Below are 20,480 nucleotides of genomic sequence, written 5' to 3' on the forward strand. Positions count from 1 at the left end.
CTGCCCCTGTACAAGGCCCCAATTCACATCATTATTCAGAATCAACAATGAATAAGCAATAATTAGGAGTTAAAATCAGGAAAAGTCTTAATTCATGGTGTAATAGAGGTAGAATGAAGCTATGTAGAATAAAGTGTTAATATGTGCTTAATAATTACTAATAAGGAGCTAGTAAGCTACTTATATGCATATTAATAAGCACCTAGTTAATGGTGAATATGTGTTCCCTAATCTAAAGTGTTACCAGTGTACTATATATATGTATCTGTGTGTCTGATTAAGTTTCTCTAAATATTCCTGAGATCTGTGAGTGATTAATACACACCTAACATGCTCACTGCTGTCCAGAGTGCATGCTGGGTAAATTCAATAAACATAACCCTCCTCTGTCTCATTTTGACCGTTCTCAATCTCCACCCTGTCCTGCCTATTGCTTCCATCACCCCAGGATCCAGATCAGCCAATCCCATCAGTGGTAAGGCCTCAGCCTCATCCAATCACGAGCCAGACGCCTCGTCCTCTCCCCCCAGAGTGTCGCACGTTGTCCCGTCCTTATTTTTAGACTTTCACGTTTGTTTCACATCGTGTCGTAGCAGCATGCTCCACTCATAACCTTCAACTTTTTTCTTTTTTTTTTTTGATTTCTAAAATTACTTGACCCCCCCACAGTTTGAGAAGCTGTTTGGAGATGGACATGTCTGCCGTCAGCCATTTTTGTTGTGTTTGTTTTCTATGTCCAAGCATTGTATGTCCCCACTGGTGATTGGTTCCACAGTAAATGTCACAGTTAGCTAGGGCGTAGACCCAGTCACCCACCTGTGTGTGTCTAGGTTGTTACATCTGTATTTGTTCATTTGAAGACTCGACTTTATTTCTCTATAAAGTTCTGTTTCTCTTCAGTTGTATGCTGTTGCTAATATTGTGTCTATTTACTTTATAATATAGCTTTACACTCAGCAGAAAGACACTGTACATTATAATATCAATTTATATAGCACTTTACAGCAATGATGATAAATGATGAGCAAAGTGCTTTACATAAAAAATTAAAGGAGACATATTATGCCCCTGTTCCACAAATTAAAATAGTTCCCAGGTGTCTTAAAGACATGTCTGTGATATGCTGTGGTCAAAATACCCCAAGGATCAAACATCACAGCTCTTTTCATCCTCTCTAAACAGCCCTGTTCAGAACGGCTGGTTTCAGTGTCTGTCCCTTTATGTAAATGCAAATGAACCACTGCTTGCCCCGCCCCTTCTACTGGTCCCAGGTAGGGGTGGGGTTATGCAAATTGGAATCCTAGTTACATCTCTGGAAGACAACGGAGGGAACACCTGGTGAAACCACATGGATTTCAACCTAGGGAACCTGAAAATTACAGATTTTTTTTGTCAATTCTCACATTTTGGGGGGCGGAAGTCAAGACAAACAAGAGCCTTCAAAAAGTGATATTTCCATAATATGTCCCCTTTAAAACTTAAAAACACAGCAAGAATAAGACAATATGTAATATGTAATTTAACACATTATCTAGTTTGTTGGTATAGGACTTGTTAAGCTCCTTGTTAAGCTTCGTTGAATCTTGTCTAACTTGTGCTGAATTCATTGGTTTTCTCTGTCTCTCCCAACAGCTGGCAGTCGCTCCAGCTCTCCGGGAAAGCTGCTCGGACACAGCAGCTACGGCCGCATCCCCCGAGCCACGGCGTCTGCCTCCACCACGCCAGCCGACAAGCGCAGCAGGATCCCCCGCAGCCAGGGCTGCAGCCGCGAGACCAGTCCCAGCAGACTGGGTCTGGGTAAGGCCAGGAGTCGCACGGCTCACACCAGTCACTGTTGTTTCAGAGCAAAGCTGCTGCGTTTCTGCAGAACAACTGTTTATGTGCTCAGGGCCGTTGCAAAGGGAGAAAGGTGATGACAATTCTAGGGGCCCACAGCCCAGTAGGGCCCACAAAAACCCCCAGGAGACTGATTTTATTTATTTTTTTACTAAATTCCTCTTATACACAGTCAATCAAAAAAAAGGGGGCCCACTTAAGTATTTTTTCAGGGGGCCCAGAATTCCTAGCAACGGCCCTGTATGTGCTATAAGAATTACCTTTCTCCCACCACATTTCATTCTTTCAGACAAACTTTACCTTAAATCTAAAGTTTGAAATGATGCATGAACTCGCCCGGTGTAGTGTTTGCTGAAACACCACATCAGATCTCAGCAGTGGTTCCTTGAAGTCTCTTTGACACTGTTCAGTCACACACAGGTGGAGGTGACACCACACCTGCTGATAAGAGATATAAACTGACATGGGATCATGTCAAAGACAAGTGAAAGTGGACTTTGTTATCTTAACTCTTTGAGATACTTGTATGTACAGCAGGGAAAATAAGTATTGAACACATCAACAATATATTTCTAATCAGGCTGTTGACATGGTTTTTCACCAGATGTCGTTAACAACCCACACATACAAAGAAATCAAAACATACGGTATATGTCCATAAATGAAGTTATAAAGTGAAATGACACAGGTATTAAGTATTGGACACTTGGAAAAAAAAAGGAGGAGGTGCAAAAAAGAATATAAGGCAAGAAAGCAGCTGGAATCTGTTGGTACAGTATTTACAAAGTCACCCTGCTTTAGTCCTGGTTGATGCAAATAAAGGTGTCACACAAGAAGCATCTCATGATCAGTCAAAGCAAAGAGTTCTGTCAAGACCTTCACAACCTTATGTGGAAAAACAGACTGACGCCATTGGTTACAGACATATTTCTAAACCCCTGAATGCACCGTCGGCCGGAAGTGAAAAGAACATCATTTCACCATAAACCGGCCATGACCAGGTGCTCCTGCAAGATCTTTTCAAGAGTCAAAAGAGTTCTTTTCTTTTACCTGTATTTATTCAGGGAGGGCCAATTAGGAGCAAGCTCTCTTTTCCAATGACGCCCTGATTACAAACAATTCAACAATACAATATACAGGCAAAGTGTAAACATGAAGCAGTAATACAAAAAAACAACAATTTCAAATAGTGCATGCTCAGAATGCATGAAGTCCATGATAATATGCTTGAAGGGAAGGGAGGCATCCAGCTGGATCTGTGACAAAAGATTATTCCATTTGAATGGTGCAAAATACTCAAGGCAATTTTTCCTATCTCAGTCCTAACAGTTGGGATATTATGAGCCTGAGTGGAGTAACTGAATAAGCTAAAAGCAAGCAAAGTTTGATAAATAAACAGGCAGAGTTCAGTTGGTGATGGGTCATGAACCCATCACTAGTAATAAATCTAATTGCAGCATGATAAACTGTGTCAAGTGGGTTTAGTGTAGAGGGAGAAGCATGCATGTAAATGACATCTCCATATTCCATTACTGATAAAAATGAACGTGTAGTGTCTGCTTCCTACAATACTGTGGAAGGCAAGATTTATTTCTGGAGAAGAATGCTAATAAAGGCTTCAGCTTGTTTAAAAGCTTAGTTGTCCAAGAGCCAAGGACATTTAGAGAGACCTAGAATTAGCAGGTGCAGTTGTTGAAAAAAAACAAAAAACAATGAGTAATGCACTCGACCTCCATGACCTCTATGCACGCTCACCATGCAAGACTGTTGATGCGTTACTTATTTTCCCTGCTGTACAGTATATGTTTTTGACTGCAGCTCTCCCACTCTGTATCCTGAACTGACACAGCTCTGATCAGCTGACAGAGACAACAGTGTGTATTTGTGACGGTTCTCGCTCATGATGACCATGCTCGGGATTAATGCGTATGATAGCTCACAGTGGCAGCTTGATGTGTGACAGTCGCTGTAGTAGCTGGCACAAAAACATCTAAGCTGGTGATTAAAAAACTGAAACCGAGGTCAGAAACCTGATTGTCTGCCAGTCATCACCTCTGGCACCGAGTCACAGTCGAGCCGCGTCCGATGGCGATGCCGGGCCGAGTCCGACCTCTGCTGATAATCTGCTTGGACATCTGCGAGCCGGCGGTCAGGGTCAGCTGATCGCCGGCCTGTTTTCTGTTACAGCAACGGCAGCTAGATGCTGAAAGGTGCAGATCATACAGTTGGTCTTTTAGTGAGAAGAAATCAATGTTCAATGTTTTTGCATGATAAGAAGTTACTGTTCTTGTCCCTTGATTACTGATCCAGATGTGGTACATTTGTATTATAGTTCCACACCCAATAATCTTTTTAATGTGTCTGATCTGTGTCACATCTTAAAAGCTTGAGTTGTTCTCATGTCTAACATTTAACCAGCAGAATGTCTCTTCACCGACTCACTGCCCAGCACACTGCTTCTGTTGTAATGTTCCTTTCTGCCTCTCCTCCTCCTCACTTCTACTCTTCTTTAGTTCTCTTTGCCTCCATATATTTCAGCCTCATTAGCTCAATTGGTTGTTTTTTCAGCCTATTGATTGTTATTATTTCAGCCTCCACTGGTAGAGTTGCTAACCAGATACAGTAGTTTTTACTCTCATCATTTTGGAACTCCTATGTAGAGCCAACGACAGAACAAAATGTGCATTATACATTTTGTTGCGCACATTCAGAGAATGAATTTTTCAACACACATTACTTACTATTTAGACCATTTATCTTAATTCTAAACTAATGGACCATTACTTTTTTACAATTTCATGAATTATTTTTATCAATACAAATTACTTTAAATTCTTCTGCCAATGGTAGATGAGCTGACAAACAAATGAATTTTCTTTTGGGGATTATTACAGTCATTCTTATTCTGATACATAAGATATTTGATGAGAACATTTAAGAATTCCTTAGTGTTATTGACTCGTTTTTTAGACAATAGGACGTGCCTTATCAGCTGATGTTACGGAGGCGTGACCTTCCTGTCAGATTTGACGGGTTGGTCACGCCTCCGTAACATCAGCTGATTCATCAAACTGTCACCACCTGACATCTGGTGACAGTTTGATGAATGCGGAAGACTCACGCCGAAAGTGTTAATAAGGTAACGATAACTTCCTATTGTCTAAAAAACGAACATAAAAACTAAGATAAATCAGTAGACATAGTGAACTTTCATAATATATGTAAGGATTCCTTTTTATTTTAGTTGTTAACAAGGGTATAGCCTCAGTGCTAGGGATGTCACGATTATAAATTTTCTATGGTACGATTATTGTCAGAAATAATCACGGTACTACAATTATCACGATTATTATGCACTAATTAATTTCACAACACTATGAATGTGTAAAATCAAATATAGTCAAAATATAATGAAATTACTCATTGTGTACACAAAATATTTCAAGTATCTATTAATATATGACCAATTCTTAATCCCCAGGGGAAATGTTTGAAATATTCAGGTCATAAATTGTTATCCCAAATGTTTGTGTTTATTTTAATCGTTTTTTGTTTTGTTTTGCTTTTTTTAAAATTGAAAATGGCACGCTAACATTTAAATTCCTACCAATTCAATGTTACGTTAGTTAAATGGACCAGTATCTGAGCATTTACCTTTATTTTTGTGCACATCTGCCAATAAGGTTCCAACATCATCTTTTTGGGAAAGTGACGGTATTTAGGAATCTTTACAATTAATTAATTGTGGCGTTTAATACCATGATTAATTGTGAAAACAAGTAATCGTGACATTCCTACTCAGTGTCATTGTTGCTGTCGATCTATAGTGGTGCTATACACTTAATTTATTCATACAAACATGTATGAAAGGTTTTTTTTCATTTACTGGTAGTAATGAGTATGGGCCTCCTCTAGTGTGTCACCTGTCACAGCCTCTCCCCCTCTTCTTTTCCTCACCTCTGACCTTCACCTCAACACCCCTCCTCCATGGATGCATACTGACATTCCCACCTAACTTGTTGTCCTGACAGCCAGCCTGTGTGGTAAAGCTCTTCTTCCTGCTGCTCTTCCCTACCGCACGCTAGCCCGGAGCCGCATTCCCCGTCCCAGCATGAGTCAAGGTTGCAGTCGTGACACCAGTCGCGAGAGCAGCCGCGACACCAGCCCCGCTCGGGGCTTCGCTCCTCTGGGTGAGTACCGAGCTCAGAGCCGTCCCAGCCCAGACAGTCCCACCTCTACAGTCTGTACCTGCCACTCCATCTACTGTTGTTGTCTGTCTCCTGTCTCCTGTCAACAGTCTGCCTCTGCCTGTCTGTCTCTGTGCATGCACTAACTAAGTCTTTGTAAGTGTAGGGAGGAATACTGTTCTGTGGTGGATACAATTTTGTTTTTATTTAGTTTTTCCTGTGATGGTGTAATTTATATCAAGGATCAGATTTCTTCATGTTGCTCTGTTTTCAGTTGGATTCATTCATGTCTTTGAGTTGCCTCTGAACAAACGTGTGTACATGTGTTGAAGTGCCATCATTAGAAATTATAGGAGGCAACGAGGAATACGTTGAAACAACAGAAACAGGTGTCATTACAGTCATTGGCTGCAGCCATTGTGGCTCCTGTACTGTGATATCATAGGTCTGTGCCTGGAGCTCATTATCAAGAAGGAATAAAGAACGATTAAAAGAGAATTCTGTTTGGATACATGTAAAACAAGTTTTACAGAATGGGTTAAGTTAAATGTTTTTAATTCATTCTATTCATATATATTACACTGCCTGTCCAAAAAAAAGTCACACACTCCAATGTTCCGTCTTTAGCTTTGATTGCAGCATGCATTCGCTGTGGCATCGTTTCAATAAGCTTCTGCAATGTCACAACATTTATTTCCGTCCAGAGTTGCATTACTGTAATTTTTCAAAGATTCTCAGGTCTGGACTCTGTGGTCACATTGGACCACATTTCTTCCCACTTTCCTTCCAGTCTTTAATAATGTGTTGGGCAGCTCTTAATCCATTTTAGTAGTCTCAGCAATCTCCTTAGATGTTTTATTTGCTTGATGCCAATAATTTGACCATTCTGAAACAGATTAACATCTTTTCCACGACCACAGGATGAGTCTTCTGACATGGTTGTTGAAGAAATGAGACTGCATCAGTTAGAGTTAGATTAGTTGTTGCCAGCTGAAACATAATCATCCCTGCAGTAATTATCCAATGGGAGGCTCTTACCTATTAGCTTAGTTAAATCCAAGTGGCGACTTTTTTTTTGCACAGGCAGTGTACATTTATACATCGGTACACATAACCACATATACAAGTATTTTGAGTTGTTTTTGTCTGTGCTGTCAGTTTAGCACAGGTCAACTGTTTATATTAGTTGCTGTGTTTGTTGTCTCTCTACACCTTCACTCTCAGTGATGGAGGTCAGACTGACTGAATTCTACTTGGATTCATAAAAACATAGTAATGTGTGTATGTGTGATGTACTTTAACTACATTTTAAATCCCACCCACCCCCGTTTCAGATCTCTTATTAACTTTTTCTGTAGCTCCAACTGTAATTAACCCTGCAGTGTGACACTAGTCTCAGACTTTCTGTAAAGGCTACATCAAGCTCCTTGATGAAAAAAAATAGTGTTGGTTTATAAAAACAAAAACAACAACAAAAGAAACATTCATTTTGATTATGTAATAACTGCGACGGAGTATTAGGGCCATATTGACAAATAAAAAAATCACAAACTTCGAGAACGACTTTATTCTCGTAAATTTACGACTTTATTCTCGTAATGGTATGACTTTTTTCTCGTATGAAATGGACGACTTTATTCTCGTAAATTTACGGCTTTATTCTCGTAATGGTATGACTTTTTTCTCGTATGAAATGGACGACTTTATTCTCGTAATTCACGACTTTATTCTCGTAATGTTATGACTTTTTTCTCGTAGGAAATATACGACTTTATTCTCGTAAATTTACGACTTAATTCTCGTAATGGTATGACTTTTTTTCTCGTAGGAAATGTACGACTTTATTCACGTAAATTTACAACTTTATTCTCGTAATGTTATGACTTTCTTCTCGTAGGAAATGTACGACTTTATTCTCGTAAATTTATGACTTTATTCTCGTAATTTACGACTCTATTCTCGTAATGTTATGGCTTTTTTCTCGTAGGAAATGTACGACTTTATTCTCGTAAATTTATGACTTTATTCTTGAATTATGTGTTTTTGTTTTTTTTCTCAATGTGGCCCTATACTCCGTCGTAAATAACTCCTGAATGTATCCTTAACCTTCCTTTCAGAAGCACACATCATAAATATCAACACGGATTGTTACAACTAATCAGAACATAAGATCAAAGGCATCAGTCTTGCAGTAGTACCTGTCTGTATGTGTGTGTGTGTATGTGTGTGTATGTGTATGACTAACCCCCTGGTCTGGATGTTGCCACCTCTCCTCTACCCTGCAGCCTCCCGACGTCACTCCCGCTCAACCAGTGCTCTCTCCACAGCTGACCCCCACGGCCAGTCAGGTGACCTGCATGCTCAGACCCCCCCCCCCCCCATTCGACCCCCCACCCCCCAGAAAATGACCCGTGTCAGAGGCAGTGATGCCGACTGCACCGGCATGCCTCTGTGGTCGTGTTCGGTCATTTGACTCCATCATTCACCTCCTTTATTTTCCCTCCATCCAAAGTGTTTTAGGAGGTTTCATGTATCTCAGCAGTACAGGTGCTTTTTGTTCAGCATGGTGAGGGACACACGTTTTCATCTGCCTGCCCCTCTGATCAGCTCGTTGACTTGTCATGTTCAGGTTTTGATGTGCTGACTTGGTTTCATCATTTGCTGTTACATGTTATTTTGTCATTAGATTTAGTCAGTCATGTGTCGGCCTGTGGTTTGTATGAAGCAGATATGTGATTTTTTTGTTTTCTTATTTTTATTTATTTATTTTCATTTTTTTATTTGTTATTTCTGCTGATGTGTTGTTATACCTGCTGTCATCCGTTGTGGTCATCCTTTGAATGTTGTGCCTATGGGTTTTTTTTTTTATTTCTAACATATTAGCTCATTTGTGTTTTTCCTTGTTTGGTGCATTATGGGTGATTTCTCTCAGGGAGCCAGTGTAGCTGCAGTATTTGCCTGTGTTCTTTCCTGAGGGCCCGTATCACGTTTTTTTTTCTTTTGTGACATGTTGGTTTTCATTTTGCTTTCGGTTGTTGGATTGTTGAGATTATTCCCCTCTAGGGACCTTTTCATTTCCAGTGTATTTCTTCATATTCAGATCCCTCTGATCTCAATTCTTTATCTGTCACCTGTGTAAGAAACTCAGCCTTTGCTTTAGTTTATTCAGGTAAGTTGCAGAGGGAGTGTTTTAATTTGAAACTCAGCCTCACTCGGTCTTTCTCTTTCCGCTTCCTGTCTAGACCGATACGGGTTGATTCACCAAGCCAGAATCTCAGCATCAGTCAACGCCATGAGGGTCCTGAACACTGGCACTGAGGTGGAGGCTGCTGTTGCTGATGCTCTGGTAAGATACCAATGGTATACCATACCAAGTTTTGAATGTGAGACAAGATTTTATAAACAGTTGAAATGATTTAATTCCTGCCTTAACGTTGAGCCGCAGCTGTCTCATCCCTGCAAACTGAGACACCTAAATACAGTATATGTCAGGTTGTTCAGGTTTGAGTTTAGGGTTAGTGTTCAAAGCTTAGACTTAAACCAAAATCCGTTTGCAGACTCAGGATTTTGCACTCTAATTGAATTGTTCTCCACAGATTGCCATTTTAATCATGTGCTGAAAGCTGCATTTAGTTTTAATAGGTCATTGTTTTAGATCTTAGCACCTGTCAGGAATGTATCATTGATCATAATTGACTTTCATTGATTTCAATGTGATGATTGTGTCTATTTATAATTTATTTATTAGGAGGAAATATTTTGTTTTAAACTGTCAAAAATAGGAAATGATGGTCTGCTCATCATTTCAACAGTTTGAATATCATCCTGCCTTAGAATTACATCAGGACCTTTGCTCCGAGGTTTCCTGAAGGCATCTTAACCACAACTGACACAGCTGAAGTAGAAAATGTCCAGTCTTGGTCTCTTCTTACTTGGTCTTTGTTGCTGCGTTAAACCTTCCCTCTCTCCTCTTTCCCTCTCGGTTGTTGGTTACCGTTTCAGCTGTTAGGAGACTCCAGGAATAAGGTAGTTGGTCATTTTACATCCTGTTTGTGTATCCATGCCGTCACGCACTAATCAAGTTCAGAAATATTATTAATGCAGCTTGGCTCATTATTATCGGCTCATGAACCCCCCCCCTTTTATTTCTTTACTTTAAAACTTAGTTTTACCCTGAATGTGTTTTCATTGCATCTCAGATGTTTGCATCTTTGGTACCATTGCAAAGATTGTTCTCACATTTCATTTTGATGTGTTGACTCTCATTTTTTTTGGATTCACACTTATGTATTTTGAAATCCATGAGACTGATTATGTTCTACCGTCTGAAGCCTTCCCCTTTGCTCTGCATTCATAGTCAAGACTGCTTTCTGCGGCACTGCTTAACTGGCTTTTGATGTTGATTTAAAACTAAATAATTACCTTTTACCTTTAATTTTGTAGATCAGAACTGTGTCTGTACAGATTTGAAGTAAATTTCGAAAAATGTCATACACCAGAACAGAAACTGCATGGCTGGAGACCTTGTTTGAAAGATTCTTACCTCATGGCTGAGTTGATTTTCCAAAGCACTTTCCCTGCAGAACTTGGTTGAACTCCTGACGGTTGCTGTTCCTTTTGCTCCCACAGAGGAAGCCACTGAGGCGAAGGTACGAATCCCCGGGGATGTACTCCGACGACGACGCCAACAGCGACGCGTCCAGCGCCTGTTCGGAGCGCTCGTACGGCTCGAGGAACGGGGGCATACCCCATTACCTGAGGCAGACGGAGGATGTGGCGGAGGTCCTCAACCACTGCGCTAGCTCCAACTGGTCAGAGAGGAAGGAGGGGCTGCTGGGGCTGCAGAACCTCCTCAAGAGCCAAAGAATACTCAGGTGGGTTCATGAATCTCAGTCTCACAGCCATTTATCAGACTGGGCTGTAGCATCACAGCTTGAATGTGAAAGAAGAGTTTCCGGTAACACTTTATACTAAGTACACACTATTAAAGCAGAAGTAAGCGGAATGTTTGTGTTAATATAAGTCTTAAATAGTTATATCTTCCTACAGCAATCACTTCTATAGAGTGTTTGGTCTGAAACACGGGTCTGTCAGTCACTCTGCTCTGCTGTAAGCCGAGGAGAAAACTTTCCTTGTATCCTACAACCTTTATCCAATGAGGAGAGAGAACGGCAGACGTAGGGACGAGGACCAATAGATCCATGACGAGGGCGGGGACTGCTAACTCCATTGGCTGACAAGAAGTTAGCCAAAACGACCGGATTGCTTTCTTCTGCTTTAAGCGTTATTTACAGTAAGCATTAAATACTGAATTCGTCATTTATAACACATGAATACTCATTAGTATGTAGTTTATAATTACAGTTAAAAATGTTTTACTCATCATTGATAAGCACTAACTGTATTTATAAACTACATACTAATGAGTATTCATGCGTTATAAATGAAGAATTCAGCATTTATTAATGCTTAATAGTGTGTACTTATTATGAAGTGTTACAGAGTTTAATTTTCAGTTTTGGGGACTATAGTTTTAAATGGCCTCAAAAATAATGTTATGTTGAGTTTTATTTTGAAAATGATGTGATAACAACATCAGGTTGGGTGTCTCTGTGATGATATATGACGAGATGGAGTTGTTTTCGAGGCAACAGCAGCGACTGCTAGCTGAAAAACATCCCGCTGACGGGAACGCGCATTAGTGGTTTTGCATGAATTTACTTCGAAAACAACTCCGTCTCATAACGTTCTGTTATTATCTCATAGCGTGGCGAATGTGCAGGTCACAACTTGTCCACCAGAGCATTTTGGAGTTGTTGAATTGTGTATTTTATGAGTGAAACCAAAAAATCCCATTGGCCTCCGTAGTGTAGCTCTGAGCAGCTAGCGGCTCTGCTCCACCATTCTAAAAAATAGCTTGCACCGACAAGGTAACAAACCTACTGCTATGACTACAGGGATTGGCAATGGGTCAATTTGCCAAAATGTTAAACTGTCCCTTTAAAATCTCCAGCTTGTCCTGGAACATCAATATGTCCTCCTCCTTTAGTCACTGTGCACTGTTTAAAAATATGTCATTGGCTTCTATTGGCTCCTCCCCCTCTGCCATGTACACAAGGTGTATGCATGTTGCCATACTTGTCAATGTGAACACACACACTCTGAAACAGCAGGTGTCAGTGTGGAAGTGCACAGAGAAAGGAAATGGCTTCAGGGCGCTGTGGGTTTAATCATGAATGAATGTAAATACTAAGCCCTGCTTTGGAGGAGTAATGGTGCTGTTTTCTTTATTATAACCTGTTGTGTGTGTTAATCATTTGGCTCTTTGTGTTGTCTGCAGCCGAGTGGAGCTGAAGAGACTCTGTGAGATCTTCACCCGGATGTTTGCAGACCCTCACAGCAAGGTAAAGAGGACACAGCTCACTCACTGAAGCACTGACTAATTCTGACGTCTGTGAAACTGCATGGAAACGAAAAAAAAAAATGTCAATAACTGCCGGAGTGCGGGTACACTGTTACATGTATGACCTCTGTGATACTAATGGAGTGTCTTCTGTTGCATGGTCTGCCTTGCTGTGGATTTAACAACAGAGAGTAAGTGTGCTGTTCAGCCCATGTAACCACACACACACACACATACACACATTAACCAAAGTCTTGACTCAGAATATGCATTAAAACCAAAGGAAGCAGTGCTGTGTAATAAATATTTGAACGTGTCCTCAGGTGTTCAGCATGTTCCTGGAGACCCTGGTGGACTTCATCACAGTCCACAGGGAGGACCTGCAGGACTGGCTTTTCGTCCTGCTCACTCAGCTGCTGAAGAAAATGGGGGCAGACCTGCTGGGCTCTGTCCAGGCCAAAGTCCAGAAGGCTCTGGATATCACAAGGTCTGAAACACACACCAGGTCACAGAGCTCAGATAACGGTCTGTTGTGACTCTCCAGTAGAGGAGAGGATGGACTGAAAACATGAGTAGTGTAAAAAGAGATTGAGGTAACACTTTATAATAATTACACACTATTAAGCATTAGTTCAGCATTAATACTGAATTCTTCATTTATAACACATGAATACTCATTAGTATGTAGTTTATAAATACAGTTAGTGCTCACCAATGATGAGTAAAACATTTTTAACTGTGTTTATGAACTACATACTAATGAGTATTCATGTGTTATAAATGATGAATTCAGTATTTAAAGCTTAATGGTGTGTACTTATTATAAAAGTGTTACTGAGATTGCCAGTTTGTACAGATGAAAACCTGTTTGATCAGTTTGATAAGTTGACCTCCTGAGCAGCTCACTCAGTAGTCAGTGTATCTTAAAGGTGTACAGAAATGGCCGTTTGTCCCGTTTGTCGCGCCGAGTTGTCACAAGCTGCAACACGAGTTTACCCGAGTAAGGAAAATGAATTTGATTGGTCGTTTTCGAGCGGGCGGGATATTCAAAGCTTGGGGCGAGCCCGAGCTCCGTGTGTGTGTGTGTGTCTCAGACGTTTGAATGACGGATTACGGATCCAATATCAGTGGCTGGTGAATCGTGTACAGGCTGACGTATAATCCATGCGCCTGCGTTATCCAATGCGAAAAAAAAAAACTACACTAAAATACACACTTTCATCCCGGATTTACTCAAAAATAGAATTTTGCACAAAGTTTGGCCTACATCGTCTGATAGATGAGTTATTACACTAATTTTATGACCCAGAGTGGGCTCAAATTCAATTTTCTTTTCTGTACACCTTTAAGGTTAAGGTTTGGGGGTCCCTGGTCCAAATTTCTGTGAATGTGAACGGTTCAGAAAGTGGAAGATGAATTGATCTCCAAAAGACATAAAGTTGCAGATGACAGATGGATTTTCAACCCAAAAGTTGGGTCAAAAAGAATAACCCAACCTGTTGGGTTAAAATTAATAGGGCTGCAAGGAGTAGTACATTTTACTATCCGAATTTTCGGGGTCACTATCAGAGTAGTACTCGGGTATTTGTTTACCGATGGGGGGGGGGGCAGCTGACATTTCATATCGTTACATGTCCGTGACAATATCAATTTTTTTTTTACCCGCTACATTGGCTCAAATCACTCGCAATTAAAAGAGCAAAAAAAAAAAAGAAGGAATGCCACGGAAGTAAATTGTCCCGTTAATAGGCTAAACATTTTTCTTATAACGGCAGCGCACACTTCAATAAAGGAACCATTAACATTTCAGCCTAAATAAACAATAAAATATTGGCGGATACATTTTAAACACAGAACGAGATTGGTTGGTTTTATCATCACTGAGTTTAAAGTGTTCCCACACTGCTGAGGTCAGCTTTCTCCTCGCCGACGGCATCGCTCCGTCTGAAGACACGGCCAACCAGTGCGCTGCAGTGAGCCCGAGGTGCGAGCGGGGCGGAGCGGTGTGTGTGTGGGGAGGGGGGTGGAGGAGTGTCCGAGTATCCGCGCATCCGCGCAGTGACAAGGCGCTCTGAAGCCTGGTTTTGATGCCACCGATGCCGACAGTGCGCTCCAGCCCTCGAGCTGTGAGCGGTGGGGGGGGGCAGGGGTGTATCCGAGTAGGTGAAATGGTACTCGGATGCCGCCCAAGCCGAGCGAGTACTCGAGTACTCGGATATCGGCTACAGCCCTAAAAATTAACCCAAGAAAGGGGTTTGTCCTTATTTGTACCAGCAGTTGGGTTAAAATTGGCTTATTTTTTAACCATTCTGTTTTGAGTGTGGAAACTACCACAGTGTAAATAGTAAATATCTTGTCTGATACCTTGGTCAAAGTTATCAGAGAGCTCAAGTCTCCTGGGTTTCCCATTATTTTGCAGGCTGCTGCTTTGTTTCCCCTTTTCACACTTCACTGTAGAAAACTACAAATAATGAACTGATCTTGATTAAAAATTTGCAAAATAGTGTTTCATGTTTAACTTAATGCCTTTTGGAGATTTTCATCTTCCACCTGTTTAACTGTTCACATTAACAGACATTTTGACCAGGGGTGCCCAAACTTTTGCATGCTACTGTATTTGCTCAAAAACGCAACTGTTGTTTAATAATGTTCAGCAAATGTCTTAACGTGTCTTCTGTGTGTGTGTGTCAGGGAGTCGTTCCCGTTTGACCAGCAGTTCAACATTCTGATGAGGTTCATCGTCGATCAGACTCAGACACCAAACCTCAAGGTAAGTCGATCTGATGAACTCTGATTCTTTGTGAAGTCGGGCTGGATTTTAAAAAGGTCGGTGTGATGAAACAAAGTGCTCGTCCGCTCCTCAGGTTAAAGTGGCCATCTTGAAATACATAGAGTCCCTGGCTCGACAGATGGACCCGACGGACTTCGTCAACTCCAGCGAGACGCGCTTGGCCGTGTCTCGCATCATCACCTGGACCACCGAGCCCAAAAGCTCCGACGTCAGGAAGGTAAGACCAGCACTCAGTGTGACAGAGACTTCACACGCTGTTGTTTTTACCTCTGATAATAGAACTCTCATCACACATACAAAGCCTTAATAGTGACTTTTCCTCCTTTTTGCAGTTGATTTTTTAAAATCTCCATGTTCCTGTCAGGATTCAACAGTTTATATAAATGTTTTTAACTTTGTCTTTTTGATGAGAGAATATCAACATTATATTTCACGTTATATTTCTTATTGTGCAACATCATAGATCTAACTAATGGAGAAGCAGGTCCTATAACTGCATTGTTAAGTCTGAAGCTGAATGAAATGGGGACACATCAGATAACACATCAAAGCCATGTTTTCATTTATGATTTCTTTCCTTTGCCTCAGCATTAGTTACTAAGCATACATATTGATGATAAGCTGCATAAGATGTTTTGCCTTAATAAACTGTTGTAACATCATCACCAGCAGGTGAGCAGGCTTACTGCAGAACTAACTGCCTTAGGACTTAAATATGAATTCATATAAAATCTTATGTAAAACTTATTTCCAGAACAGATCTGGCATTTACCTCCACACTGGAGTGTTGAGTGTTTCTCTTTAGCAGCAGTTATAAACTCTGATGATAGGCCCTCTCTGTGTGGATGGCCTTGGGTCAACGGCCCATTATCTTCCTCTTGTCTGGTGCGCGTCATATGTTTCCCCCCTGCTGTTTGTTTTTCCATCCGCTATTCTTCCAAGTGAAATCCTCACCTATTTTCCGAGCAGGGCCTGACGTCCAGGAGGCTGGAAATGATCCGCAGGGATAGAAATGTTCAGTTTAGTCTGATTTCATGAGTTCTTAAAGGGATAGTTCAACATTTTGGCAAATTGGCCCAGTTTTAGGAGTAGGTTCGTTACCTTTAATTGTCGATGCAAGGTATTTTTAGAACGGCGGAGCAGAGCTGCGAGTTGCTCAGAGCTACGCTACGGAGGCTAATGGAATTTCTTGGTTTCCCTCATCAAACTCACCAAATACACAATCCAACAACTCATTCACATTCACCACGCTATGAGGTAATAACGGAACGTTACGAGACAGAGTTGTTTTCGAGGTAAATTCATGCAAAAAGCACTGATGTGCGTTCCTGTCGGGGCAGTTTTTTGGCAAGCAGTTTCTGCATTTGCCTCGAAAACAACGCCTTCTCGTAACATTCCGTTATTATCTCATAGCGTGGTGAATGTGCAGGTCACAACTTGTCCACCAGAGCGTTTAGGAGTTGTTGGATTGTGTATTTGATGAGTTTGATGAGGGAAACCAAGAAATTCCATTAGCCTCCATAGCGTAGCTCTGAGCAGCTCGTGGCTCTGCTCCGCCATTCTAAAAATAGCTTGCATCAACAATTAAAGGTAACGAACCTACTGCTATGACTATAGGGATTATGGCAGTGGGCCAATTTGCCAAAATGTTGAACTATCCCTTTAATATCTGGGATGATTATAGACTGTGCCAAAAAGAAAAAGCCTGGTGCAGTATTTTCCAAGTGTGTCATGCTATAATCCCCATTCTGCCCCCTGCCACTGTGCCCCAGACCCTTCATAACTGGGTGAGCGAGGAGCTAATTGGCAGGTCCAGTACCGCAGCCTTACTGTCCACTGAGGGCAACCAGGAAGAGAGGTGTAAGCAGGTAGAGCCCGCTCCAGCAGCCAATCACAACACAACAAGCACGCACTTGCCCTGCCCTGCCCTGCCTGCCCCGGTGCCTAACCACCAACCCCTCAGGACTGTAAAAAAAACAACAACCTCTCACTCACCTCTACCATTTACCGCTCCAGCTGTTCTGCTGTAACAACCTAAACAGTCGGTCTGAGCCTTGCACTGTGTTTGCTCACTAAGTACCCGAAGCTTGTTGTGCAACGATGACGTGACTTCAAGGGAAAGGCTTGTTGCTTTGTATGAACCGACTTGTGATCCGGTTTTTACCGCTAAACGTTTAAAGTGATGCTGTTTTATTAACTACTGTGTGCCTAACACATTGTGTCTGTTTGAGTCACTAACAACCTCTCATCCACCTGCAAACATGCATGTTGTTAACCTTTTATTTTCCTACAATGATGGAGATTCATAGGACTTTCAAAATAAAGTAAATCCATATCTTTATGTATCGTATGTGTAAAAGTGAGGCTTTCATGTTTATATTACACTAGAGCGCAAATTATATACAGTAATTGTATTCAAACTAAATGGGTAACACTTTACAATAAGGGTCCCTTAATTAACGTTAGTTAGTACATTATTAAGCATTAATTAACTGTTCATTAACAATCATTATTATGTATTACTTAGGATTTGGAAACACATTAATTAATGTAGCCTATTAGCAAGCAGTTAATTAATGTTTACTACTCAAAGTTAGTTAATAAATTATTAAGTAATAATAAAAGTTGAATAATGCAATTAGTTATCATTATGTATGCATTACTCAGCATTAATTAACACATTAGTTTATATATTAATGCTTAATAATGTACTAACTAACGTGTTACCACTAAATATCACACTCTTCATCCCACTTGATTTAGCAGGCCAGGTATATACACACAGTATTTACAGTACAATACAAGATTATTATTCTATTAATCATGTTGTGAGTCATTCCTCAGTCTAACCAGAACACACACATCATCATCTAATGCTCAGATGAGCAGAACTCTTTCCAGTCATATTAGTTTCTACAGTGTCACAGAAAGTCTGTCCAGAGTTAGATCACCTCAGATCTTCCTTCAGAACAACTCAAAGTAATCCAGAGACTGTTGTACATCACAGGGTACGGCCTCAGGAACTGCTGGTAGCTAATGACACATGACTTTTCATGGTGCAGATTCATCAGCTGAGGCATGATGGGAGCTCTGTTCATAATGGAAATGGAAACCAACAGGACACACAGCAGCAGGTTTAACCCTGTATACACAAATGTGACTGCTTTCCCTCCCCAGACACACCTCTCTGTGTGCTGACTGCATGGCAGCTGGCACAAATTAGTCTCTGATGATTTTATACAGTCAAAAGGACAGCTCCGTCTTTTTTATTTTAGTTCATGTGACACTGTGGTTAGAGAATGAGGTTTTTTTAGCACCAGCAGAGCAGCCGCCTGGAAATGGCTTGGAAGTTAAAATTAAAATGTGTTGCCTCTCAGTCGCAGTTTCGAATCTGTTCTGTTGTCTAAAGATAGAGAAACATGTAAATGAGAACAGACTTACTGTGTATTAAATACAGCAGAGAATTAAACTGATAAGGAGCTGTGTTCGCATTGTGTGGTCCAGACTCATAGGTCTTAATTTTGTTCCAACAAACCTGCTCACTGTAGCTTTTACTGTTGGTCTTTGAATGTCTCTTACATTTCAGACAACATTTGACCTTAGTGATGAAACCTCTGTCCCTCAGCAACAGCAAACTACTTGTTTGGTTTATCTCTACTCACTTGCATGTTGCAACATTCATTATAGCAACAACGTAAAACATTGTATCTGAGTAGATGTGTGCTAAATTAGTTTTCCACTGAATGCAGCTTTGAACACTCACTTTTTAAAACGTTTTCTACAGGCTGATGCACTGTGGAGCTGAGAAGTTGGTTTCCATGGTTCAGAATTGTTTTGGCCTCAATCCGTGTTCAACCTTTGCATCAAATTGGTCTATGTGGAAATAGATGATTACAGTAATTCATAATTCAGTCAGACTCTTACAGTTTTATTGTATTTTTAAAAAGGTCAGTATATTTCTTCTGACTCACCTAAATCAGTTTGAAACACGTGGTCAAGATAACTCTGTAACCAAGGGAACCACCTCAACCTTCTGCTCTTGTTGGCCTCCATGTTAATGTGTTGTGCTCCGTGGCCTGCAGGCAGCGCAGGTGGTGCTGATCGCCTTGTTTGAGCTCAACACCCCAGAGTTCACCATGCTGCTGGGAGCCCTGCCCAAAACCTTCCAGGACGGAGCCACCAAGCTGCTGCACAACCACCTGAAGAACTCCAGCAATACCAGCAGCAGCGTGGTGAGTGGAGCTCAACCCTCAGACCGAGCAGTAACCTCGTCTGCCGTGTTAAGATGTCCCACTTTACAGCAGAAATGAACATGTTTACAGCCTGAACAGTTTCCTTAAAGGTCCACATTGTGTAAAGGTCAATGTCCTTGTCTTCTTTGATCATAAAGCAGTGCTATGTTCTATATTTATACTGTGAAAGTAATCAAAGCCTCAGGCCGCAGAGTACACTTCACAGCCTGTATTCATAAACTGAGCCTTAAACCAGCTGTCAGGACTTCTGTAACTTTGTGATGTCACAACAAAGCAGTCACCATCTAGCCATACCGAAAGCCCCGCCCACCTGGAGCCACCACCCAACTTTGTAGAAGATGTAAAACTGATGGTGTAAAGTAAGCGGAATGTTTGTGTTAATAAGTCTTAAATAGTTATATCTTCCAACAGCAATCACTTATAGAAGAAAACTTCTTGTATACTTCCTTGTATCCTACAAGCTTTATCCAATGAGGAGAGAGAACAGCACGAAGGGCTGTGTGTGCAGCCAAGGGATGCGCATGAATGTGGTGACGTAGGGACGAGGACCAATAGATCCATGACGAGGGCGGGGACAAGAAGTTAGCCAAAACGACCAGATCGCTTACTTCTGCTTTAAGTTCTTTAAAAGAGAAATGTATATTCTAATTGATCAAAAACTCAAATGAAACATGGACTTTTAAGGCTTAAAATTTGTCTGAAGCCAAAGTCTCAGCTCCACAAAACTCCACATTTCATCATGGTTTTCTTGGTCCTCCAGGGCTCTCCAAGCAACACCATTGGACGGACGCCTTCACGCCACACCCCCAGCAGAACCAGCCCCCTCACCTCTCCAACCAACTGTTCCCATGGAGGACTGTCTCCCAGGTATCACCAGTCTGCTGTTTACCCATTATCGACAACACACTTCCTGTCCTATTGCATGGCTCTGTTTGAAGCGTACGGTTTCTGCTGCCGCTGTCCTGTTCTGTCATTTGAAGTCAAACTAACACACAACACTAACAGGCGGG

General features: G+C 41.2%; 1 protein-coding gene across 50 annotated transcripts in view; it reads left to right on the forward strand.

The window, feature by feature from the left end:
- clasp1a (cytoplasmic linker associated protein 1a) overlaps nucleotides 1-20,480 on the forward strand; it is a 132,727-nt gene that overhangs the window by 83,156 nt on the left and 29,091 nt on the right. For 7 of the 50 annotated variants that reach the window (XM_085765192.1, XM_085765193.1, XM_085765200.1 and 4 more), the window contains 13 exons: nucleotides 449-475; nucleotides 1,633-1,797; nucleotides 5,922-6,026; nucleotides 8,309-8,371; nucleotides 9,266-9,369; nucleotides 10,026-10,049; nucleotides 10,653-10,897; nucleotides 12,364-12,427; nucleotides 12,750-12,913; nucleotides 15,118-15,196; nucleotides 15,291-15,434; nucleotides 19,300-19,449; nucleotides 20,231-20,337. In XM_085765192.1, the coding sequence (XP_085621318.1) occupies nucleotides 449-475; nucleotides 1,633-1,797; nucleotides 5,922-6,026; nucleotides 8,309-8,371; nucleotides 9,266-9,369; nucleotides 10,026-10,049; nucleotides 10,653-10,897; nucleotides 12,364-12,427; nucleotides 12,750-12,913; nucleotides 15,118-15,196; nucleotides 15,291-15,434; nucleotides 19,300-19,449; nucleotides 20,231-20,337 (1,441 nt within the window). Of the gene's footprint in view, nucleotides 1-448; nucleotides 476-1,632; nucleotides 1,798-5,867; nucleotides 6,027-8,308; nucleotides 8,372-9,265; nucleotides 9,370-10,025; nucleotides 10,050-10,652; nucleotides 10,898-12,363; nucleotides 12,428-12,749; nucleotides 12,914-15,117; nucleotides 15,197-15,290; nucleotides 15,435-16,989; nucleotides 17,086-19,299; nucleotides 19,450-20,230; nucleotides 20,338-20,480 lie in introns of all 50 variants that reach the window. The other 43 variants (XM_085765174.1, XM_085765175.1, XM_085765181.1 and 40 more) reach the window with 20 other exon arrangements.

The sequence above is a fragment of the Trachurus japonicus genome, chromosome 21 (assembly GCF_045865225.1).
Source record: "Trachurus japonicus isolate A0001 chromosome 21, Traja_1.0".
NCBI lineage: Eukaryota > Metazoa > Chordata > Actinopteri > Carangiformes > Carangidae > Trachurus > Trachurus japonicus.